Source organism: Gymnodraco acuticeps, unplaced genomic scaffold, assembly GCF_902827175.1.
Source record: "Gymnodraco acuticeps unplaced genomic scaffold, fGymAcu1.1, whole genome shotgun sequence".
Classification (NCBI taxonomy): Eukaryota; Metazoa; Chordata; class Actinopteri; order Perciformes; family Bathydraconidae; genus Gymnodraco; species Gymnodraco acuticeps.
In genome coordinates, this window is record NW_022990990.1 from 291,371 (window position 1) to 317,513 (window position 26,143).

The following is a 26,143-nucleotide window of genomic DNA, read 5'->3' on the forward strand; positions in this document are numbered from 1 at the left end:
CAAAGTGATTATAATTAGTGGATACGTAATTATTGTTATTTTGTTATTTAAGTGCTGATTTATGTAAAAATAGCCAAGTTAAAATCCAAATAAACAAAGTCGTTACATGATGATTATTTTTGATCTGATTATGAATACATATTTTGAATTGATTGTGATTACTGCTGCTTTTTATGATAATTATAATGATAATAAAGATTACTTTAAGAGCATGCGGTTGCAGGAAATATGTTCTGCTAGATCAGAAATGATCAACTCTGCAAACAAGCTCAGTTGAAACCAATCAAACACTATTCTATCATCAAAATAACTTTCCAGAGATACTAAACATATCTGCCAAAACTTTAGTATGATCCTTACCTCTTTGTGCTTGATCATCACCAGGTATTATATGGCGTTACTGCCGCTCTCTGTGGGTAAAAACAAAGAGAACAATTCAGCATGGACAGGATAGATACCCATCTACTTAAACAGCAGGTGGCAGTGTTACATCAATCATCTTCCCCCCTAAAGGATGCATGAATTAAAACAAACACATTGATGTTTGTGGACAGGTGTCACTATCCATTCTCCTTAATTGACAAGACAGGAAAACATCCCATTTAAACTTGATCTCCTGTTTGATGAATCCCCCATGTTTCACTTTGATTTGCAATACTTCGCGCACATCTGTCTCCCTCCTCCTCGGCTCATTATCCTTCTCCGTCTTGTCCTTCCCTCTTTATAATGGCTTCTTCCTCCTAGTCTTTTGTGCCTATAGGAGCTAACAGGCTGATAGTGTGGCTGTGATTCATTTCGACAGGCTGGCAGCAAGCTGTATAAACAGCCATTAGTAATTCATGACTCTGTCCAGCGTCCCCAGGCTTCAATTAACCCTTGCTATCGGTGTAAATTCATTCATTTTTTTCTTCCTCTCCTCTCATTGCTTCTCATCTCTGCCCTTCTTCATCAGTATTCTCCTCTCCTCCCTGCCTCCTTTAATGTTCTTTGGGTCTGAGTCCAGTTGTCATTTCGCCCAAAAGAAGCAAGCAGGTGGTGTATTACAACCATTAAATGAATAATTTCAGAGTGGGAAATTAGGATTTCCATTTCAAGCTGTTGGCTGACGTACGGAGCCATACTAGAAAGGCTTATTAAGCACTAAATGATAGCAGAGGTGTGGATACAAGTCACACATTTAACTCATTGACTCAAAAAACACTGACTTAGCCTGGACTTGAGCATTACAACTTTGAAGAATTATAATATCGAGCCAAAAGTGGAATACAATTCAGACTCGGAGCACACGTTCAGGTCATATGGATTTTCTAATAAGTTCAGGGAAAATAGCCTGAATCTCATTTCAGGTTTTAATTCACTACAGCTTTTATTTTATTGTTAATTACAAAATGTACTACCAATCTTTTGGTGTTTCCAATTTGAAATGGCAACACATCTAGTGGAGAAGGTGTTATGAGCTTTAGATTTAACTTGGCAAAGCTGTCAAGAGTAAGGCTTTGTGTGTTTTCCCTTGGTTCCTGTCATGGTTATCAATTAATGGCCTCTAACAATATATACAATTGGAAAAAAACCCAAAGTCATTTTAAGTAATGTATTTGTTGCGTCACTATTACTTTTCTTGGTCTACTCAGTCCCTTTGGAGATTAAAATGCCACTTCATGATGATTTTGAGAGCCTGACCATGAAAACTGTACACAATAGTCTCCTTGCTTGCTACAGCACCGTCTAAACTCTGTGTCCTCTTCTGTGTTATGACCCATGAAGGTTTTATTCTCTTACTTTCCCCCAGCAGCTCGTCAGACATCAGACCGTCCTGCCGGTTCCCCAGGACGAAGGCCAGGAAGGAGAGGATGAGGGCGTCCATGATGCCCATGATGGCCAGGATATAGGCCCAGCGCACCGAGCAGGCCCCCAGCGTGTATTTGTCCGTCTCTTCGCCGCACATCCGCTTCACCTCGTCACTGTCCCAGCCGTCAGGGTAGATCAAGCAGCCCAGGACCAGAGCGGTTCCTGCAGCGGGGGGAGAGGGACGAGGGGCTTAATGGGCTGTAAAGGGACTTCATGTTACATTTGGGATACTCTGCAAACCTCAATCTATAAAAGGTGTGCCTGGTATGAAGTGCAAATGCAAGGACAAATTTACCTGTTAAGCCCCAAGCCTGTTTTTCAGGTTTCAGGCTCGAAAATGACATTCCCAGAACAAATGACCATATCTTCCCTTCTAAAAGGGTTAAATTAATAATCTTTTTTCTCAAAGTAATGATAAACCTGTGAGTTGGATGTAGAAAAGTCAGAATCAATATAGATGTTTTTTATTTTAAAGAAAATTCAGATTGAACATGGTAAAAAACTGTAAATTATAGTGTCTGTCCAAAACAAAATGTTGTACTTATAGTGAAAACTAACCTTGAATGATGGGATGGTAGACTAAAAGCTTTAGGAATCCAAAGTACAACATATAATAAGTACCCTGTATCAAGATTGATGCAAAACAAGTGATATTTGACCTTTTTAGACAGATTTAGCAAAACCTCTTCTGGGCCCATTTGGGTGGATTTTCCTTATCTCTGGCCCCCCTTGCTCGATTTTGACATGTGACATCTCTTCCCGACCGTTAGAGCCAATAGAATCGAAGGGAAATCGTCCCGCACACACTCATGTTAAAAAAAAAAAGGTGGCGTCTTTGCGCATGGATTATCAGAACATTTCAAAGGGGACACAGTCACATTGGATATTAACCTATGGATTAACTACAGCATCGTTTTAATGCCATTGAAGACCAGTTTAGACCAGACAAAGGCGAAGGTAAGCCATCGGTGCAGTAATAGGTTAGCATTTTTCACTCGCGGCTAATTCAGAGGGTCAGTGTTAGCATTGTGTGTTTGTTTTTGTTTTTTTAAATGAAAAAGATCAGTTAAATGAGTTTTTTTCCGTTATATGGATATAAAATATTCATAGTTTATTAAATATTAAGGTTCCTTAGACGTTGTTTCCTGCAAATTACGCGATTTCGGCCCCGGAACCGGGTCCGTGGGGCTTAAGATTAAGATTTAAAGGGGACCTATCATGCAAAATGCACTTTTGTACGTCTTTTATACATGAATATGTGTCCCCGGTGTGTCAGGGAACTCACCAAGTGTCAGAAAACACAACCCTCTCTCTTTTCCTCCATACCCAAATCTCTAAAAACGGGGCTGCAACGGATCTGATACAGACTGATCCAGATTTGAAATATCTCTGACGTCAGAAACAAGGAGCTCCGCCTATATGGGAAACTCCACCTATCAGGGGAATGAGAGGTTGCGTGGCATAACAGCATGGTAACATGACACTCGTGCCTCGCCCCCCTGCAAAGGAGGGGGGCGAGGTCAGCTGCAGCTCATTTACCACAGAATCAGCCAAAAACAGGGCTGGAATACAGCAAATAGAGCTAAATGAGGCATGGCTAAAATGCATGTCTGTTTGGTATTTTGAAAAAAAAACTTCAAAGACATTTTATATAGGTATGGCCCTACAATATATTATTCGAATATAGCATGATAGGTCCACTTTAAGTATAGTTAATCAAATACAAATTCACAGAGGATAATGTGTATCAGCAGAGGATCTAACTGTTGCAGTACAAGCAGGTTTACTTTGAGAAACAGGATCAAATATATATTTGTTGTTATTTATTTATTTGCATTTTAAGAATTGAATTGGTTACAGGGCATACAAAACAAAATGAAGTATGTGTGATGGACACTTCTGAAGCAATGGAGACAGGAGTCAGAGAGACACGGAGAGAGCTGGAACTTTGATGGCAAACACTGATGGTTTATTTGGAGCTTCAGCTGGAGAATTCACAAGACATGTGCTGAGCCACGAGTTGACACAGCGGATGCGAAACCAATTCTGAAGAAGTCTTCTGTAGTTCGAGGTTTCAACTAGTTCAGAGTGTAATAGACAACATTCCTCATCAGCGAGACTAAACAAATATGGACCCTGAATCTAACTAGAGCTGTCGTCCATAGAAAAGAATGCGCGCCAGGGAACTTACGTTCCTAAAAAGAAGGGCCTCTAGATGTCCCTGAACAATAACCGACCTCATGGCGGCTTGTGCTCTGTCATAGCCTCAACAATGCGCCCAAGCTGCCCCTCCTTAAGAGAGATAGCAGCTATACCCAAGGCCGTAGAACTATACGAAATATATAGAAAACTATGAACTGTGTCAAAGGTTGAATACCTAAGCAAATTATTCCCTAACAGTATGGATAAAACTTAAAAATAAAAAGAATAATCCACAAATCAGAAAAAGAAAAAAAACAATATTCTATCAAATAAATATTGTTATTTATAAAAAATGTGTAGAAGAGAGAAAACAGAAAGAGATTAGGTGACAGCAAAGCCTTAATAGGACGGACAGGTGAGGGAGGAGGCAGAAGGAGAGAGAATATTTTCAACGCTTCACAATGTCGTGCGTCCGGCTGTCTTCATTACAGTGACAGACTGAGTTTTTAAGAGAGCTCTCTTCTACACACACTGATGCTGTGGTCACACTCACAGTTGGTCCAGGCAGCAACTGATTCACAGCTCTGAGAGCTCTGTATGTCATTGTGGACAATTCTGCCTAAAGATGAGTCTGTCAAGTAAGTAAAACTGTCACCTAATAGTAGTATAACATAACTAGGGCTGCTCGATTATGGCAAAAATCATAATCTCGATTATTTGGGTCAATAATTGATATCACGATTATTAAAAACGATTATCCATTTGCTTTGAAAACATCAATTTATTGGAGAAAGAAATGTGAACAGTATGTTTTTAACAGTTGATTACCCTGAACTTTAAGTAACTGAAAAAGAAAAAAAAAGTAATAATTTAAAAAAAAAGGTAATAACAATAAAAAAATAATCGTTTTATTTCGATTACGTTGTTTTCGTAATCGTTGCAAGCCATAATCGTAATTGCGATTAAAATACGATTAATTGAGCAAAACCTAAACATAACCCTCTGAAATGCAATGGAGTAGAAGTTTCATGAGAAGAAACGGCTCAGTACTTAACCTAAGTAAAGTAGGCTACTTAGTTATCCCACTGCTGCATTCAGGGGCTTCACAAATGTAGGTACTAAAGAGTGTTGGCACAAGGTGAGCAGCCAGCAGATAAAGCAAACAGATTATCTCCAGAAATGTCAAACTTGTGTCCCTCCTCTCCCCCATGTTCCCACCTGTTGCTCTTTGTGTGCACCATATCCAGAGAGAGTAGATAAAGAGCAGAGATGGGGTCGTTACTAAAAAGAAGTAATATATTACACATTACTTTAAAACAAATAAATAATATATTACACTTCGTTACTCTCTACATAAAGTAACTCGTTACTTTACTCATTACTTTACTCGTTACTTTACTCGCAGGGCCGGCCCGCCCCTCCCTACAGGCAGATCACGCAGACTGCTAAAGTTTCAAATGTTCTCTTTAGTTCAGTTTCCATTGTCGCATAAGACTGATCCAGATAGCTCCTGAATGTTTTCCTACATGGCTGTCCTCTGTCTCCTGCTATCTGTATTTTGCGCAGTATATCTCTGAACGATGGTGACTGTGCAAATGGGCAACATTTCCTCTACTATGAAGAATGCTACAAGCCTGTCCATCTCTGCTTTGGTTACCGGTCCTCCAAATTCAAATTGTTGCTGCTTCGGAGTCGGCGGCGGCGCACTCACAACATCTCTGGGTTCGGGGGTCCTTAGCTATTAGCTTCAACTTAGCATGTGTTCTTTGCAGGTGTTTGTTGAAGTTTGAGGTGGTGTTTACAGCAGTGGATAACAGCTTCTGGCCTGGACACAGTTTGCACCTCACCAAACTGTGAGGTGCACAGAAAAGTTGTATTTAATAACGTTTTACATAAAGACTGATCATCAAACTAGCTGCTATCGGCAAAACAGATATTTTTTGAATTTTGTTTAAAAAAAAAAAAACCTCACCGTCACATTCCTGTCTATTCTTCGGACGAACTCAAAAATAATGGGCATACCTCCACCCCTCGAAAGTTATCGCTGACTCAGCCATGTCGCGCAAGTCGCGCAGATTACGTATATAAACCTGCGGCGGAAACCCCTCTTGTCTGTTAGTGTGATTATGAGTGATTTTATAAAAGTAACGAAGTAACGCGTGTCGGGGCAATGTTAGTAACTGTAGTGTGATTACTGAATTATAAAAGTAGCGCGTTACACTACTCCGTTACCGACAAAAGTAATATTGTTACACCCAACTCTGATAAAGAGCAGGCCCGGACTGGCCATCGGGAGGACCGGGAGGTTTCCCGATGGCCTGGCCTGTTAAGTGGCCTGCTGGCCTGAGGATTCTGTTTTTTATGTATGGATTGTGAACGCAACGCTGCGCAAATGTGGGTCTGACTCTGCCTCACAGAGGGTGACTGGCTGTCTTCATGATGTGGCCTGCCGACATGGCCACTTTCATACAGATCATACTAATGCCCTCGATTGGTCTCTGTGTGTCATTCAAGCTCGGGAGGGTATGTATGTGTGGCGCGAGAGCGAGAGAGAAAGCGCGTGCACCGGTTACGTGTATTGTTATTGTTAGCATCTGGTGCTAGCTAGCTGCGCTAACGCATATCATGAGCTGTCAACAAGGTGGAGGAGAGTCCTCTCCAGTCAGACTGAGAGACTGATAACTACAGCTCAGGTGAGGTAAAGGACTCTCTGAGTGTTTAGATAGTTAACTTAGTCTAAGTTCTCTGTGGGTCTCAAACGGTTTGGTCACCATTTATGTAAACACATATTTCCATTTGAATGGGGAGTGATTAGTAAAATATGGATGAATAATTAAAAAAATGTTTTAACTAGGTGAAAAAAGAGCAAGATAAACTTGTTAGCTAAAACTAGTCTTTGCTGCTGCCTCAAAGAGGAGCAGGGGGAGAGGAGGGAGACAGGAGAGGCTGATTCAGGAGCACAGACACACTCACAACTATAAATGTACCAAAAACAAATAAATAAACAAGTTTCAATGTTTTTTCATATTGGATATGGTATGTTATTGGTTATGGCCATGTACTTATGATTTTATGATTATTTAAATGTATACAGTTCTGTTTCATATAGGTGTAGTCTCTCTCTTTATTTCCCCCTCAAAGTGAACCAGATTGATGCATTTAAGTCCAACATTTAAAAAATAAATCTTACCGGGGGAGCATGCCCCCGGACCCCCCTATAGGATTTGAGGTCCACCTGCACTTAAAATATGTTCACATAGGTTCCTAAATAGATTTGCACATTATTTTAAACAGTAACCCATGTCCATATGTTTATTCTAGGGTAGTAGATTTAAAGTTTAGGGCTATCACTATGGGCAGCAACGCTGTAAATATTGACAAATAAATCCAGAAAAATGGCACAAAAGAAAACTGATAGTGGCCTGGCTGGGTGTATAATTCCCGGCCTGACTTATTTTCCCAGTCCGGCCCTGATAAAGAGTGTAGACAGATGCATGATGGGTGTCTGGGCCATGAGTTAAACGCCCCCAGCCCCTCAGTTGTACTAATAAAAGCAGCAACAAGCGGCTGTAATAATAACCAGCATCGATGTGAAAGCACTCTAATCCATATCCTACGCCTACATTTCCCAGGAGGCACAGAGTCTATTGACTTTCCTGCAGCCTTCCTGAGTTTGGAGGTCAATGTGCTGACAGCAAAGGGAGACACAGTTTAAAGCAACGGTATGTTGCTGAAAATAATTTGTATTTAAAAAAAAAAGACAACATGTTCACAATATCGCTGTATTTTAATTATATTTTGCCACAGGTTTAAGGCTAATTAATCCGATTCCAGTGAATTCTGCATCAAAATGTTGGTTTGGTGATTTCTGTCTCAACAGTGAAGATTGTCAACAAGGACGTGGACAATTATTAACATGCTGGTACGTTTTCAGGAATGCTATGTTTATTTGTTTTACAACATATATTAATCCTTGGGTCAATATACAAATACACAAAGACAAAAAAAAGTAAATGATATGGTTAAATATATATATATTTTCTGTCACTGTGTATCAAAACGAGAAATACACAAGGTAAATATGTATTAACTATACGTTTTCTTGCCGTGCTGGCTGATTTCTACAACCTGATCCAGACTCAAATTCTCTCAACAGTTACTTGATCTATACATTAATTAGGAGAATGCAGTCTCGGCGCCATTTGGTGTTGGTAATGGAGTTCGCCAGGGGGGGCTCCTCTCACCATGCCTTTTTAATATCTATTCTATATGAATGATCTATCAAGTGTCTGTAAAACAGATGTGTGATTGGTGATGTGATTGTAAACCATCTTATGTATGCCGATGATTTGGCTATTGTTTCTCCTAGCAGTGCTGGATTTCAACAGTTGCTAAATGTGTGTTCTGATTATGGAGTCAAATTTGATGTTAAATACAATGCTAAGAAGAGCGCTGTAATGATCTGCAGAGCAAAAGGGGATAAGAACCTTTGTTTTACAACATTCTCTGTCAGGACAGGTGCTGTCTGTTTGCTGTAACACTAAGTATCTGGTACACATCATCACAGATGAAAAGGCTGATGATGATGACATGTATAGACAAGCTAACATGTTGGCTAGAAAATTATCTTGGTGTTCAGATAAGGTTAAGGTGAACCTCTTTAGAGCTTATTGTACTCCTCTATACTGCCCCCTTGTGGGTCAAGTTTAAGAAGGCGAGCCTCCAGAAGCTCCAGGTTGCCTAATTTATGACTGTCTGCATATGCTGCCTAGAAAACCAAGGTGGTGCAGCTGTGCAAGTGAAATGTTTTGTAATGCACGAGTCAACACGTTCCATGCTCTCTTGTGAAATCTGATGTACAAATTCATCTGTCGATTGAATGTTTCTCATAACTCTGTCATTATGCTGCTTTCAAATCCGTGTCTCAGTGCTGTACGATACCAGTCACCTCTGTGGAAACATTGACCAGTGGCGTAGCCACTCATTGGCCCACCCTGAGAAAGCTTCGGTGTAATTTTTTAAAAATTATTATTATAAAAAAAATGTATTCACCCATTGAGAATATCCAAGCATTCAAAGTGAAATTCAAGTGAACAAATATCGAGTTGAATTAATGTTGTATGTGTTTTATCCTCTGAACCAAACTCATTTACGGTAAAAACTGGTTGTTGGTTCCGGCGCGCGCCATAGTAACGTGAGAGAGGCAGAGAGCTGCCTGCAGGGACGCGCTTTTCTGTAAAATGTGCAGACATTTCCCCAGCCCAGGAGCTGAAGGTGCATTTACGAGGGATGGATATGTAGACTGGAAGCACCTGCGTAACTCGTTGGAGACATAAAAAAAGCGAGGACCACTGCAAGTCCATGAGCAGGTTTGAATGCTACAACCTATTGTTGCTGTTACCTAGTGCAATAAAAGAGTTACATAACAATTGTAAATAACCCAATTTGTGTTCTGTGAAACTGAAAAGGATATTACATTGTTTTTGTTACTTTCGTTGCAGTTGTAAATATGTCTTAAATGTAATTTAGGTTAACTTCCTGTGTTATTTAGATGCTTTTATTTTGAAGGCGAATTTACGCTGTTGACAGGAAGTTGTTGTTTCTATGGAAACAACTTGACGTAGAAAAGGAGCGGAGATTAATCTACTTAAAAAGATGGAGAAAGTAAAGGATAAAGTTTGTGTTTAAGTTTAGCACCCCCCGAAGAGGCACAAAGTTGGTATTAACTATAATATAAACATGTAGGTTGTGTCCTAATTCGTTTGTATACTGTTTTGTAGCTTTGCTGTCTGTTTACAGTTCACTTTTGGTAGTATGCTAAAGTGATTCAAATACGGATGGAACCTAAATGTATTTGTTATTTTTGTGTCTTTATAGCTCTTACGTTGATATTGGAGATTTCAATGAATTCCTATCATCAGTCAAGTTTTCGACCATTATTCGGAGGGAAATGCTACAACGATGCTTGGCAATGGGCATTATTATATATTATTATTATAGGCCAGGCCTAATTTAAAGTCATTTTTCTCCCTGGAAAAAGCTGGCCCACCCTATTTTATACAGGCCCACCCTAAAGTACAATTCTGCCTACGCTACAGGGTATAACTGCCTTTTTTAAATTTATATTTGAGTGTTGCATGTCTTTTAATAATAGACCAAGAGTCTCTTCAATAAAAGCTGATGATGATGATTAAATGTGATTTAGTGATTCACGTTCTCCACAGGATTTATTGTAATAACTTTTCTGATTCCCTTATACGCCATCTACTGCCACCATTAGGTAAAAATGTTACCGCTAAAGAACTGTAATGTAAATCAATTTCTCAATGTTTTTTTTTTTTTTTTTTTAAAAACAAGATTCGGGTACAGGACTGCTTTGTTAAAATCTCACAAAAGTATAAATCCACAGGTTAATTCTCGCCTTTCAATCTAAAAAGTAGGCTTCTCAAAATGGATCATGTAAGGACGTCTTCATTAACATTTTGGACTATTCGGAACTCCAGGAAATAGTTTTTCATATTCACAAAATGCTAAACTCACCCCATGTCTCCCACAGTGATCAAGTGTTGATTTCCTTGTATTCCTATTAGAGGATTTGGTACACACTCAGTTCTCTCCTGTGTAAACGCAGCTCCTGCAGGCTGTTCAGATGTAATATTAATAGAATGAGTTGAACAGCAAGCAGTCTCAACAGCAAACCTCGACTCTCCCGCAGAGTTTGAATAAAAGAGGAATACAGGGGATCAGAGAGACCTGGGGTTTGTTTTTTCTGACTCATCTGAATGCCATTTCTGTGCAGTAGAGACAGCCTTCAGGTTCAGTGCCTTAAAAGTGTGTGTGTACCTAAGGTAAATATGCAGTCTTCACTCTTTGCATGCTTTTGCATAAATGTACAAAATAAATAAATAATTCTCAGTGACTGTTGCATCATCCCTCCATTTTCAATACGTAAATGTTTCCTGCAAAGCACTTTTCTCCCTGTTTACCAAAATGTACTGAATCTAATCTTTTAGCTTTGGCAGACATGTGATTTATTTTCTCTGCTTTTATCAGCAAGAAAAAGGCTCTAACCTCATGTCTATTCCCAAAATGGCATTCAAATGTTTCTAAAGTAGGCAGAGGGCAATCTTTTATCTTTGACACATTTGTTTTGTTTCAGGCTTGCACAGAATTGCTGTTCAGCTAAAGTGTAATGAGCAATAACAACAGGGGGCGGCCAACGGGGTAAAAATACTCATCTCCTTATAAATAAATTCTCATCTCACTACAGCCTGCACAATCTCCTTCACATTATAAAGGGTAATGGGAAATCATCCAACAGGGAATCATGTCAGCTCTTTTCAACACTTTCAATGAGTGATGATTTCAAACACATAGGAGCTCAGGGTAACATTCAGACTCGTAAGAAAAGAAAATATCTAACGCTTCAAATTAATATGATCAACTCACAGGCTCTTCAGAAATGTTAGAGACAGGTTTCTTCAGTGAAGGTTTTTTTGATTGTGGTAGTAGATCAATAAAAGCAGGAGGTGGTGAGTAATGATCCGAAGCTCACGCAGGACTCCTAGGAACAACGATTAATCGATGAGAAGGTGAGTTACTGAGCAGAGCTACATCTCACTCTTCATCTTTCTCCTCTTTGGTCATTTCAGTATTGAACAGATAAGGTGTGATAGATTCCTCAATAGGAATGATTAGATTCTTTTGAATACAAATAGACTGTTTTTCTTACTGCAATTAACTAAAGTAAAGCTGGAATAAAGGGTTATTATTATTCAACGAGTGTTTTGAAAGTGGACTGAAACAGACTTAAATGTATCTTTGAACGAGGAACTGTTCCAACAGTGACGTCACCCTGGAGTACATTTCTATATCACCCGTCTTAAATAATAATAATACATTTGATTTCTAAGCACTTTTTCAGGTGCTCAAATACACTTTACAGTGGCGATAGCTCCTTGAAAGTCTTTAAGTAACGTTTTATTCTTGTTATCAATGAATCTGGAGATTATCTTCCCATTAAAGCATTTTTAGTCTTTTGCAATTCAGCATATGGTATAAAAAGCCACACACACACACACACACACACACACACACACACACACACACACACACACACACACACACACACACACACACACACACACACACACACACACACACACACACACACACACACACACACACACACACACACACACACACACACACACACACACACACACACACACACACACACACACACACACACACACACACACACACACACACACACACACACACACACACACACACACACACACACACACACGGGATCAGGGCAGGGGGTGCAGAGCGAGAGGAGGGGGTATTTTGTCCTCATACCTGCTTACATCTGCCAGTTTCTGCCCCAATTAACTCCCATTAATATCATTACCCACGGTGCACCTTGATGCTGATTCTCAGTGCAAGACACCAGCGCTCACTCCCCCCCAATAACCGTGACGTTTAAAGGAACACGAGCTGCATAAAGTACACTGCTACAGCTGGGCCTGTGGAATGCACCATAAATAACTGTGTGAGAGAGAGAGAGAGAGAGAGAGAGAGAGAGAGAGAGAGAGAGAGAGAGAGAGAGAGAGAGAGAGAGAGTGTGTGTGTGTGTGTGTGTTGGGAGATAAGGCAGAGGAAAGGGAGCATGATCTGCAACACAAATCCAGCCGTATACCACCACCCTAATTAACACCTCTAGTATTAGCTCCACAGGGTTGGTGATAACGACCGCTGCAGATTAATGGGCTGCACTGAGGCCGCTGCACACTGACTCACATGTTGCTAGGTACAAGAACGTATACAAATGTAGGTAGGGACAACCTGAACATTTTAATTAAAATATCAGTTTCAACCTCAGATTGTACTCAGATTAACAAGATATGTTTGTAATTAAACTTATTTTTCTATCTTTAAAGTAAACCTTAAGACTAAGCTGAACATACAACATTCACCACAATGCAAACCATGCTAGAGCAGATACAATTTAACATTTAAAAAATATTTAGTTTGAAGTTAATGACTTATATATTCAGGGATTTTTAATGAATGTTGGCATGAGCGTCACGCTTTGTTCAGCACTACAGAGAGCTAGTGAAAAGATAAACCGAGCCAAAATTAAATCACAATGGTACCCATTTGTGCTCATAAGAGATGTAGATAATAATAACAGGAGAACATCATTCATCCAAAAAATTATGTAAAGCACACTAGGGCAAAACACAACAAGAAAGTTTACAAGAAAATACAAATACCGTATGAAAATCTGTGTTGCAATATCTGTTCATACTACAAGACTCCACATCTTATCTTTGAGTTCTCACACAGGCAGGATTTTAGAAATCTTCCAAACACCAGTAAAAAGAAAAACATTCAAAATACTTTTGTTTGTTTGTTGCGTTGTATTAACTGTACATATTAAATCATCTTTGGGACTAAAAAGTATTAGATACTACACATACAACCCAGTCTCACGGCATTTCGTGTTCACCAACACGATTTTTAATCTATTGATTCGTGTTCACCAACACGATTTGCCCCTTTTTTTCGTGTTGCACAGCACGATTTTAAAAGCAATGTATTTCTACTGCCTGCAGCACGTCTTTTTCGTCAATTTACCAACACCGCAATCACTGCAGGCGTTACAAAGAGGACAATAATATGTTGTAGCTAATTCCATTTAAACCACCCTGCTAACACTGTAATCTCACGAGGAGCTGTCTGCTCACTGCAGCGCTGAAACTGTGTTCAGCTCTATTCTGCACTACACAGACTCACATTCTTTGTGATTTACACACTGACGGGGGTCACTCATGGCCGCTCTGTTGCATGCCAGCAAACGGGGGGGGGGGGGACAAAAGATGTTCCCTCCCCATCTCGCACAACAACGAAGAGTGGAGGATGAAAAGAAGATGGAGAGGTGAGCAAGATGAAGCACAGACTAAAGGTGAAGGGACAGGAAATGGGGGGGAAATAAAAAAAGGTGCTTGATCTTTGAAGCTCAGGCTTAAAATAACATGAGTGGCTGCATGGAGAAGGTAGGAGAGAAAAACTGCAGCATTGTGATGAGATTATTAAATCACGAGGTGTCATGGCGGAATCTGAAAGTTATTGATATTGTAAGATCTCTGTCTCTTATGTGTCATTTTCAGGTGAGGATTGGAAATGAAGGTTGGAGGGAGGCGGCAGGAACAAGCACTACAAGATTGGAATACCAATGCACCTCATTTTAGACATGAAGGGAATGAAAGTGGCTGTTTAAAAATGCAGCGCCAGACAGACCACTGCCCTCCATCAGATCAGAGAATGGCTCACAGACGGAGAAAGCTCACTTCAAAGACATAAAGCAGACGGACTGTCAAGTCGAGTGGAGGCAAAAAAAACGTTTAACTCTTAATATTACTCCCTAGTTTGACAACGGCCATTAGGCTGTCCTCCTTAAATGTATTGAAAAGCAAAATAATACTTAACTCCGTGTCAAAGACAAGCTAGTTTGGGGATTGTTCCTGGGGAAGAGTGTGCTGTAAAATTGATTGAGATTCAAATTTACAATCTAATTATGTCTGAGAGGAGAGGTCTATATCGAGCGCAGGCCAAACTGAAGACTTATTTTATTATCAGTGCTTTATCATTTATACCAGCTGACCTTTCAAGGATATACACACACCTTTATTTTAAGGTAAGGTAACTCTGCATTGACGGTTTATAGTGGTTTAAAATGATTCATTTACAACTTTCTTTGAGCAACTTTAAAATGATGAGTCTTGGGTTTAGACAAAAGTAGAGAAAACCTTTAAGTGTTTTTTCAGGCATCAATACTGTCAAATCTATCAAGCTAATGTGTGCTGCTTGTGTTGGTAGCCCTTGTGAATTTCTTACACTTTGTTTATAACAAGAACATAGGAAACTTGAATTAGTGTAGCACACAGGACCAGCTTCCAAATAGATATCTGGAACTTATTTATCCACAGAGTAGGAAATGCTTCTTGGATTTGAATGTTGCAGTTAGTAAGCTAGTTAGCTGCTAACGTTTGCAGTCTAGCTAGAGCAAACAAAGTTGATTCCACTTCTTACACATACACTCAGTTTCAACCTCTGTGGAGGTCTAAATATTGACCGGCCTCGCTACAATTGCTAAACACAAATTGGACAATGCCTGTTTAGAAGTAGCGTTGGAACTCCTTCAAAGAAAAAGAGTAGACAATGTTGTTGTACTGAAGATGTGAGAATGTGCTCACAAGTGTGTTTGCAAGCTACTTAAAAACACCTCCCAGTGGCCCATTTTTTTTTTTAAAACAACTCGGCATGCAGTGCCACAGAAACATTCCTTCTTATTTTAGAAATAATCAGCATAAAAGTTATTCTGATAATCCTCCTGGGTGGCGGTATCGTTTGCTTTCTGTTGCATGCCGCTGTCTCTCGGTTCACTGGAGACGGCTTCAGAAGTTTCTTCCAAACGCCGCCTCGTCTTCTTTGAAGTTGGTCTTACTTGGAACAGAGTTTTTCAGACGAGCTTTAATCAAAGCTCTCTCTGATTTCCTCTGAGCACAGACTATGTTTCGGGGAGCAGGAGGTCGCTCCCCCACGCAGAGGATCCAATCAGCTGGTTGGATGAGGTAGAGATGCTGCATCGCCATGGTGACGGGCTGCCTGCAGACTGCTATTTAGATTTGTACAGACGAGTGTCAGGACACCTCAGTGCTGTCAATATGACAGAAAAAGACTGAGGATTAAAGCCAGCCACATGTCCATATGAGACACACATGACTCACGTATGACCGTAAGCTTAAGCAGCTTAGGTGGAAGTACAGGAGGACAGCCACTCATTTATCAAGGGGGGGATTTAGAAACAGGTGTCCTTATTAATAAAGACTCCGGACAGTAAATCTGCCAACATGTTGCACACCAGACAGGAATACAAAACATGTGTTAAGCATTGAAGCCAACACCCTTGCAGTGATACCCTTGGTGAAGCTCGTAATTGTCATAGCTCATTGACGACAGGCAAGAGTAAAATATTTAAATGTCTCTTGTAGGCAGAGGTAGGCACATGGTCGGATTATTTGAATACGATCCGAATCATGTTGATCAATCCTTGTTTTATTTAAGTGCTTTCTCTTCTCTTCCTCAGATAGTGATGACATCGTTCTTGAACACAACTTTGGCCGAATCTTTAATGTTGTCCCCGTTTCTTCTTCCTAAACCGACTGCCTTTGAAGTCGAGTCGAGGGGATTGCTCCTCTGTTTCAGGAACCTCTCTGATCTGAGGAGATGGCAGAGAGTACATGTTCTTCTCTTTTCTTTCAAGCTTTCCCCTCCCTACTCCTGAATTGCTCTCTTTTTGCTTTAATGATGACTGATGACATGAGGAGGAGAAAGAAATACAGAGCTCCATCTCACTGATATAAATCCACCAAGCCCCAAGCAGGTAAGAACAATGGAGCGCTGAAGAAGGGTCAACCAGTAAGAGCTTGTATCATCGAAACAAAGTTATTTTACTAGCTTATCAGGAGCTTTTGTCCACTCAGCCATGAGGGGTTTTATATGTTTACATTATATCACTGAACTTATCCCTTTCGTCTATTTTGGCTTTAAAAGTTAGACTCAGTGCGTTCTTGACCTCTGGAAACAGCTTTTATAAATGTACCACCAGGGCCACTTAGTAGCTTTCCTTGCTGTTCAAACTAGTGTTTATCGGCTCAAGCATTGTTCAACACCACAGAACTATATGTTAAAGTGTGGCGAAGATCAAAAAGCTCCCAAATATATTATGCATTTCAGAAAAGGCTACTTTATTTAATACAGTTTACTTGGGGTCTGTTTGAATCTACATTTTTAGGGAAGTGCAAAGGCATCTCCATCTCCAGGAGAGGAATGTTAATGTAATCTCTCTGTTGAAAAACTGTAAAAATCAGTTAAGTCAAGATCAGAGATTTAAAAAGGTCCCCCTATTATACTCTTTTTCATCAATATATTATAGTTCTCACACTGGTGCTCTAGGAGGAGATTCAGGTGATAAAGTGGATGGGTGTTATCTTGGTTGGCTAATGGTTACTTAACCCAAAAATACATTATGACATCACAAAGTGGCCAAATTCTGATCAGCTCATTTTCAGACAGGTTTCTATATAAATGGATCAGGACAAAAGGAGAGCCAATCTTTTTTCCTGAAACTTTCAGAATGTCTTTACACAATGTCTGTCACATGTTTATGTATAAAAGACGTGAAAAAGTGGATTTTGCATAATAGGAACATAAAACATAAAAAGAAAAAGTTACGTGAATGGGATATTTAAGTATAAAGTGAAATTAATAATAATGTCTTCATATTGTTACGCCACTGATAGTAGGATTCGTGCTGCTTCAAGTGTTGCCACTCATTGATGTAAGAAGAGAAACCCTCATGCTGCCACTTGTCATGCAGCTGTGATGCTTCACCGCTCTCCTGGCCTTAAGTCTGTGACCTGAAGCGGCCAAATGGAAAGAGTTTGAACCTGAATGGGGGGTCCTTCAGCTCCCAGATGGTGCCCCCATCCTTCCTGCAGCTCCTGAAGGGGCACGCTGATCCTGAGCAGCTCACCTTGGCAATCTCTTGGAGACAGTGAGAGTGATGGGATGCTGCCAGCGGGAGCAGAACGGAGAGTTTCCATGGCAACCGGATGGCTCGGAGGGAGGAAAAGCATTAATGGGTGGCTGAGGTGGCTGCGAACATCACTGAAACAACACACGATCAGAGTCCGTGTTCTCTGATCCGTGACCTTCGGAAAACGGTGACTGTAAACAAACACTACCGGGCAGAAGCAACCGTTTACCCACAAACACACACCTAAGAGAGAAAAACACATCACTCAGACCTAAGAGAGCTTCCTGCGAGTGTTGTTCCTCTGGTGTAATCTTAAGTAAGTCCACTGGGATGCAAACACTCCCACAGCTCGCGCTTCTCAACTCCCCCGGCTAAGTTTATCAAATAACAGAGCCACGGAGCCTTTTGAAGTCCTCTCAAGCTCGAACCTCATTTGTATTCTACTGTATTCTAGCCCCCAGTTTTTACTACGCTTTCTTTGATTCGGTCCCTCCCGCCAATATGTTTCCAGTGTTGGAGTTGTTAGTCATGTTTTCCACACAGCATGGGTCCCTCCGATGTGCCGCTGTTATAATCGTCGGTGGATGATCAGTGTAATTAGGCGTCTACCTCGGAGGAAAACCAGCTGGAGGAGACGCCTTGTGACCCTGAACCGATTTGTGTCCCATTCGGAGGCAACTTCTTTGGGTAAACATTTGTTTCTGAATAATGACCGTTATGTTTCTCATCAGTCAACCATATGCAGCACTTAAATCTGAGGCCAGAGAAAGGAGATTAATATATTCTGAATGTCACGTCTGTATGATGGCTAAAAGGCTGCAGTCATCAAACAGCTTCCTCTCACGATACAACGGTATTGATTGATAAGAGGATGGGATGGTGGAAATGAGATATCCTGCTGAGAAGTGGATCTAATGGATCAGAGTTTTGTTCTGGCTCATCACAGAGGAAATGAGGATGCACTTTAGATCTGCAGAGAGGACCAGAACGAAGGATGTGTGGGCTATATACTGGTATTAAAAAGGCTGAGAAAGCAGAGAGTATAATACACAGAGATCCAAAACTAAACATTTCATAAAGTAAGCTGGGTCAATGTAAAGATGGCAACGTTGTACTGTCTTTAGTATCAATAAACCACATTTCTAGATTTTAAATTTCAACACACATTTTTACATTTATGTAAAGTTTCGTATTTTATATTCTTATTCATTTTTGAATAGACAATGCAGACTTCACCTATCTCTATGTTTCAGTAATATGTTTTGTCGTAAAGTTGCGTCTAACTTTACCTTGTTGAATGAGAAACATATCAATATTTTGTCGTTGATCTTTTTTAAATTATTTTCTTACCTTTCTTTCCCTTTTATTGTATTTAATGTGATTCTGTTTATATTCCATTGAGTTTGTAGCAGAGGTCTCATTATAAGCTTTTAGGTGAGCAAGCTTTTACTTAATTATATACATATATAGGGAGTAGGGTTAAAGTGTGTAGTTAAAACAGTTTTTTATAATATAAATGTGTTTTAAAGTAGGGGCAAACAAATACAAAAGAAACTAAATCAAGTAAAACACTTTTTGCTATATATGAAAGCAAAGGGTTGACATGAGATGATGGGTACTGGCATATGAAAGTGTTTTCTTTTGCCACAAGCCTGTCAAACAACAGGGATATAACAAAAGTCAAAGAGGCATACCACTAAGAATCCACATGACATTTGCACACAGCGTCGGCACATCATAGTAAGCAGTGACATCGGTCAATAGAAATCAGTATATGCCATTAATAAGTATGTGACAGTAGACATGAGCGGGACCAGAAACATAGTGACATACAACTCAGAACTGATGGTTTCAACCACTTATCACTCTTAACATCACTTGTAATATCTGCTACATGGAAAAGTAGCTTTCTTAAGGTTATATCCTCCTTATGTCTTTCAAAAGAGAGTTCAGAGCTGTTTTTCAGAGTTTAAAAATGCCCCATGTGGTGCAACCTTCACAGAGGCGTGGTCTTCTATAAATCAAGGAGGATCTGAGCATCATTCACCCTCAGACATGCCATGTCAAAGCAGAATCTGATATATGATGGAAACCTTGGACTGGGCGTCAGTCTCCTCAACACCAGCAGACAGCAGCATCATTAACTCAAACATGTTGAAATGAGCATCAGTCAAAGACACATGGGCTTATTGGAGGAAGATAGTTTCAAATGGGTCACCCCGTCCTTGTCCTGCTGCCTAAAGACACATGCAGGGACACACATGGGCTTATTGGAGGCAGATAGTTTCAAATGGGTCACCCCGTCCTTGTCCCGCTGCCTAACTCAGGGGGAGGAAGATAAATCAACCGGCTGTCTTCTCCATCCATGTCCAGTGATCAAGAAGATACTCCCCTCCCCGAAGGGAAATCTATAAAGTATACCCCTCCTCTGGGAAACATGTGAAAGCAAGCAGCAGAGGAGGAGACTTATTGACAGTAAGCGCACGATGGAGAGGAATCAGCTACAAAGTCTGATGGATCAAACGGACGCTTGAAAAGCTGCCGTCTTCTGGTCATTCGTTTGTTTGCAAAAAATTAAGGCTTACGTGTCTTTGACCTGTAGTAGTGTCATGGCCCTTCTCGCTAAGTCAATAAAACACAAGGAAAAAGTTAAAAAAAGACACTATTTTCTAATGTTGGCTACCTAGTGTATGTAGAAAAGTGAACTCGGAATGAAGATTTCCGCCAGGTGAGTGTCCCTTTCCTCTTGGAAAAAAAAGTGAATCATACTCAATTGTATCTCCCTTTGATCGAGTCCCTCACAGTAAAATGCTTGAGAATATAACGAAAACAGAGATTTATTTCTCTTGGATCATGCCTAACTTTAGTGAATTATAACACCATGTATGGGATTATTCTGCAGATGCTCCAGTTTAAATATTTCATACATAATAACCTAATAAAAGTAAATGCAACAACTACTACAGTGCAACAAAACAGGAATATTAAATGTGGTCTCTGAAACATAAGATCTCTAGCATCTAAAGCAATATTGGTAAATGATTTAATATCAGATTATAATATTGATATATGCCGTCTCACTGAAACCTGGTTGAGACATGAAGAATATGTCAGCATAAATGAGGCCACTCCACCCAGCCATATCAATACTCATATTGCCCGAGGCGTGGGCCGAGGAGGTGGAGTTGCAGCAATCTTTGACTCAAGTTTACTTATCAATACTAAACAAAAATTAAATTATACCTCCTTTGAAAGTCTCGTTTTTAGTCTTACGCATCCGACCTGGAAAACTTTGCAGCCAATCTTATTTGTTACAGTGTACCGTGCACCAGGTCCTTATTCAGAATTCTTATCAGAATTCTCTGAGTTTTTATCAACTTTGGTTCTTAAAACAGATAAAGTAATTATCGTAGGTCACTTTAATATTCATGTTGACGATGATAAAAATAGCCTTACTGTTGCATTTAACTCTATATTAGATTCTGTTGGTTTCTGTCAGAGTGTAAATAAACCAACCCACTGCTATAATCACACTCTCGACCTTGTTCCCTACTTATGGTATTGAAATTGAGCAACTATTAGTCGAACCGCATAATCCTGCTTTATCCGACCATTTCTTAGTAACTTTTGAAGTACTGTTACGAGACTACAAAGCATTAGTCAAAAGCTCCTGCAGCAGAAACTAATCCGTTAGTGCTATAGCCAAATTTAAGGAAGAGATTCCACCAATACTTAACTCGATTGCATGTAGGGGAGGAAACTTATACAAAATGTACACCACCCCAAATTGATCATGTTGTTGATAGTGCTACAGATGCGCTGCGAATAAAATTAGACTCTGTTGCTCCTTTGAAAAAGAAGAAAATAAAACAACATAGATTAGCTCCATGGCATAATGCCGAAACCCGCAAAATAAAGCAAAAGTCGAGACAACTTGAAAGGATTTGGCGTTCCACTAAACTTGAAGAATCTCGTTTAATTTGGCATATTACTCTCAATGAATATAAGAAAGCACTGCGTAAAGCGAGAGCAGCCTACTACTCTTCATTATTAGATGAGAATAAGAATAATGCAAGATTTATTTTCAGCACTGTAGCCAGGCTGACAGAAAGCCACAGCTCGATTGAGCCTTCTATTCCCATAGCACTCAATAGTAATGATTTTATGTGCTTTTTTAACGATAAAATTGTTACTCTTAGAAACAAAATTAATGACCTCTTGCCTTTGACCAGTATAGTGTTATCAACAGCTCCCGGAAACGTAAGTTCTAATATTACACTAGATAGTAAACTAGAATGCTTTTCAGCCATAAACCTTGAACAATTAAATTCAATGATTCTCTCTTCTAAACCATCAACGTGCATGTTAGACCCAATTCCAACTAAGCTGTTGATGGAAGTTTTTCCATTAATTAGCACTTATTTATTAAATATTATGAATATGTCTTTATTATCAGGCTATGTTCCACAATCATTCAAAGTAGCAGTGATAAAACCGCTTCTTAAAAAGCACAACCTCGATCCAGAGGTTTTAGCCAATTATAGACCTATTTCCAATCTTCCGTTCCTCTCAAAAATTCTTGAGAAAGCGGTCGCAAAACAGTTGTGTGATTACTTAAAAAACAATGATTTATTTGAAGCTTTTCAGTCTGGCTTTAGAACACATCATAGCACAGAGACAGCTCTGGTTAAAGTCACAAATGACATTCTAATAGCCTCTGACAAGGGACGTGTCTCTATTCTTGTTTTGCTCGATCTCAGTGCTGCATTTGATACTATCGACCATGATATCTTATTGCAAAGACTAGAGCACTTAGTTGGCATACAGGGAACTGCTTTAGGCTGGTTTAGGTCCTATCTATCTGAACGCTCTCAGTTTGTACGTGTCAATGATGAATCTTCCACGCAAACCAAAGTTAGCCATGGAGTGCCACAGGGCTCAGTGCTCGGACCTATTTTGTTCACATTATATATGTTTCTGTTAGGCAATATTATAAGGAATCATTCTGTAAACTTTCATTGTTATACGGATGATACTCAACTATATTTATCAATCAACCCTGATGAAATTAATCATCTAAATAAAATTCAAGACTGCCTCAAGGACTTAAAAATGTGGATGACCTTAAACTTTTTGATGTTAAACACGACTAAAACTGAAGTTATTGTACTTGGCCCGAAGAATCTACGAAACAAATTATCTAAAGATATACTAATTATGGATGGCATTAATTTGGCCTCAAGTGAGACTGTAAGGAATCTTGGTGTTATATTTGATCAGGATTTATCCTTTAACGCCCACATAAAATCAATTTCAAGGACCGCCTACTTCCATCTACGTAACATTGCAAAAATCAGGCATATCTTGCCTCAAAACGATGCAGAGAAACTAGTCCATGCATTTGTTACTTCAAGGCTGGATTATTGTAACTCCTTATTTTCAGGGTGTACCAAGAAGTCAGTCAAGTCGCTTCAGCTGATTCAAAATGCTGCAGCTCGTGTACTAACCAGAGTTAGGAAAAGGGACCACATTACTCCTGTTCTGGCTGCCTTACACTGGCTCCCTATAGAACACAGGATAGAATTTAAAATTCTTCTTCTCGCCTACAAAGCCCTTAATGGGCAGGCGCCATCTTACCTTAAAGAACTCATTATACCCTACTGTCCTACTAGGGCATTGCGTTCCAAGAATGCAGGGTTGTTGGTTGTTCCTAGGCTGCTTCTCAGGTCGACTATTTTCATTTCCTCGCTCCTCGGTCCTCGGTCTCACCGGAAGTTGATTTGCCTGCGCCATCTTGAGTACCGTCCCATGGCTCTTATTTCTGCCGGAGGACCGAGGATCGAGGAGCGAGGACCGATCATGGAGGAGCGATAACCGAGGAACCACCAGACCACCGATGAAATCCTCAGATACTCACCCCGCCCCCTTACTGTGTATCGCTCACTGATTGGACGAGGCAGTGCATGCACTGATCTGATGCTTCTTGACATGAGAGCAGTACCCCAGCGGAGTGAAGAAAATACATGAACCTCACGGGACTCACTCCTCAGTTTATATCGTGTTTTGTTTCAATTAATGTATCATTTAGTTACAAATATGTGATCTGAACAAAAGTGGTCAAAAATCATTATTGGAAACATTTTCATTATCGCTTTTTTCGTTTTACATTTATTGTCATTTCCATTCAGTCAGTCATTAAGTGCTATTAAAATGTTAATGTGCTACATATCCAAACAAACACACAAAGTGTGCAATCCAATGAATGTTAATCTAACTGGGTTTTGATAGATAACATATCTCTTTTTCTTCTCTCAATTATTTTATTTCTATTGTGCATTCTAATCAATATTAATCTAACTATTGTTCGTTTATACATTTTAAGAATGGCGTTTATCTTTTTTGAGAATGACTTCTTATTTTATTTCATGTATTTGGATCTACAACAGATGATACTAATGTTTATGTCAGTAAATGTGCACTAACAGAGGCGGGGGTGTTTGTGGAAATAACGGGTACAGAGCTGTCTGCTGCCAGACGAACAGCTGTGCAGCGTCATCACAAACGGACGTCGCTTCACGTGACGCTCCGGAGGAAAGGACGTCCCATTGCTCTTAAAACTCATTTCCCTGCTTCTCGTGGTTTCCTTGCGTCCCTCCATGCTTCTCTGGTGGGAGGGACTAAACGCAGGGAAACGACGCAAGTGAGGGAAGCAAGGATTTCATTTAATCGACCTGAGAAGCAGCCCTAGAGTCTCTAAAAGTACAATGGGAGCCAGAGCCTTTTCTTATCAAGCTCCACATTTGTGGAATCAGCTTCCAGTTTGTGTTGGGGCGGCAGACACCCTATCCATTTTTAAGAGTGCGCTTAAGACCTTCCTTTTTGATAAAGCTTATAGTTAGGGCTGATTAGATTCAGCCCCTAGTTTTGCTGATATAGGCTTAGTTTGTCGGGGGACATCTTACTTCTTCCTTCTCTCTGTCTATACCTATGTACTCTCATGTTCCGATTAACCCAGCTTCTCCAAATTCCTTTCTTTTTGGTGTTTATATACGCTGGGATCCGGAGTCATGGATGATCCAGCGGTCCTGCATCGCGAGCCCTGGATCTTGAGTCGTGGCTGTGGTCCTGGATCATAGGTCCTGGATGGATATCCTTGTGGATTCATCTTCCTATTATACACACATGCATTTCCAAACATTTGGACTACCTATGTTGCAAATGTATTATCTTTTCAATTTACACACGGCATCTATTGCACGTCTGTCCGTCCTGGGAGAGGGATCCCTCCTCTGTTGCTCTCCCTGAGGTTTCTCCCATTTTTCCCTTTAAAACTGTGGGTTTTCTTCGGAAGTTTTTCCTTGTACGATGTGAGGGTCTAAGGACAGAGGGTGTCGTATTGTCATACTGATATTTTGTACAAACTGTGAAGTCCACTGAGACAAATGTAACATTTGTGATATTGGGTTATATAAATAAACATTGATTGATTCAAATTAAGACCAATCTTTTCAATGGATTTTTTAACATTAAAAAAGGCCAAAATGTGTCCTGCAACAGAATCAGTAATGCCTGCATTTAGCCCATTTCCTCTTGAAGATATGAATCAACCAGGAAGTTATGCAAAGTACTTTTTCACTGCCAAAATAGAAAAAGCCGAAACCAGCCCACGTACATGCTGGTGAATGAAATGGTTAGATCATTATTAGCAAGCAAGGGCTTCTAGATAGCGAGCTCTTGTAGTAAAATGATTTAACCTGGCAAAAATATTCTTACAAACATGAAGTCTTGTTAATACACAACATATTGCTTTTACACAAATACGGCACTCTGTCATCGCCCTTGGGTTGAGAATACATGTGAAGTTATTTCTCTCTGTGCACTCAGGTCCTAATTAAGAGCAATTCAACTTCTCGTAATTATGGAGCGGGGGACTGAGGATGTATACCAACAGATTGAGGAGGAGGGTCTGAAGAATCTTGTTCGTTAGATGTTTTTTCTGTAGGTTCATTTGCATGATTGAGAATCAAGTATAAATAAGGGCATTTACTTTGTTGGACGCAAACATGACTACATTTCTGATAAACTGTACCATAACAGAGACATACTCATTCATGTCTAAGAGTAATGATTTATTCACAAACCAGTGTTGTGGTTGCATGTATAATTCATATCAAAGTGACTCGCTGCAGAGACAATGTCCAACATCAATGGAAGCAGCATTCCTTCTGCATTCCTCTTGGAAGTGGCTGTCATGTTCATAATATCTCAACTGTGAGCTCGGACAGCACAGGCCAGAGGGATCAAGAAGCAACAAAGTCGTTCGCTAGTCGATTTCATACTGTTGGTTTGGGGGTCTCGTTATTTGCATTCGGCCTGTCACATCCAATAAGAGCAAGGAAAGCCTGAAAGCTCACTCGTGTTTTAGCTCTGACAGGAAGCTTTTGCAGAAGTTTTTAGTCGTTTGAGGTTATGAGGAGTTGTCGGGAGAAGGTGTGCAAGTGGTACAGGACGGAGCCTTTGTTTATCCTCCATCCTGGCTACACT

General features: G+C 40.0%; 1 protein-coding gene across 1 annotated transcript in view; it reads right to left on the bottom strand.

Annotated features, from left to right (window-relative positions):
* Positions 1-26,143, bottom strand: part of lhfpl3 (LHFPL tetraspan subfamily member 3) — a 38,745-nt gene that overhangs the window by 1,116 nt on the left and 11,486 nt on the right. Inside the window, exons 2-3 of the mRNA XM_034235880.1 lie at positions 1,780-2,010; positions 361-410 (exon numbers count right to left, since the gene is read on the bottom strand). Of these exons, the coding sequence (XP_034091771.1) occupies positions 388-410; positions 1,780-2,010 (254 nt within the window). The 3' untranslated portion in view covers positions 361-387. The remainder of the gene's footprint in view (positions 1-360; positions 411-1,779; positions 2,011-26,143) is intronic.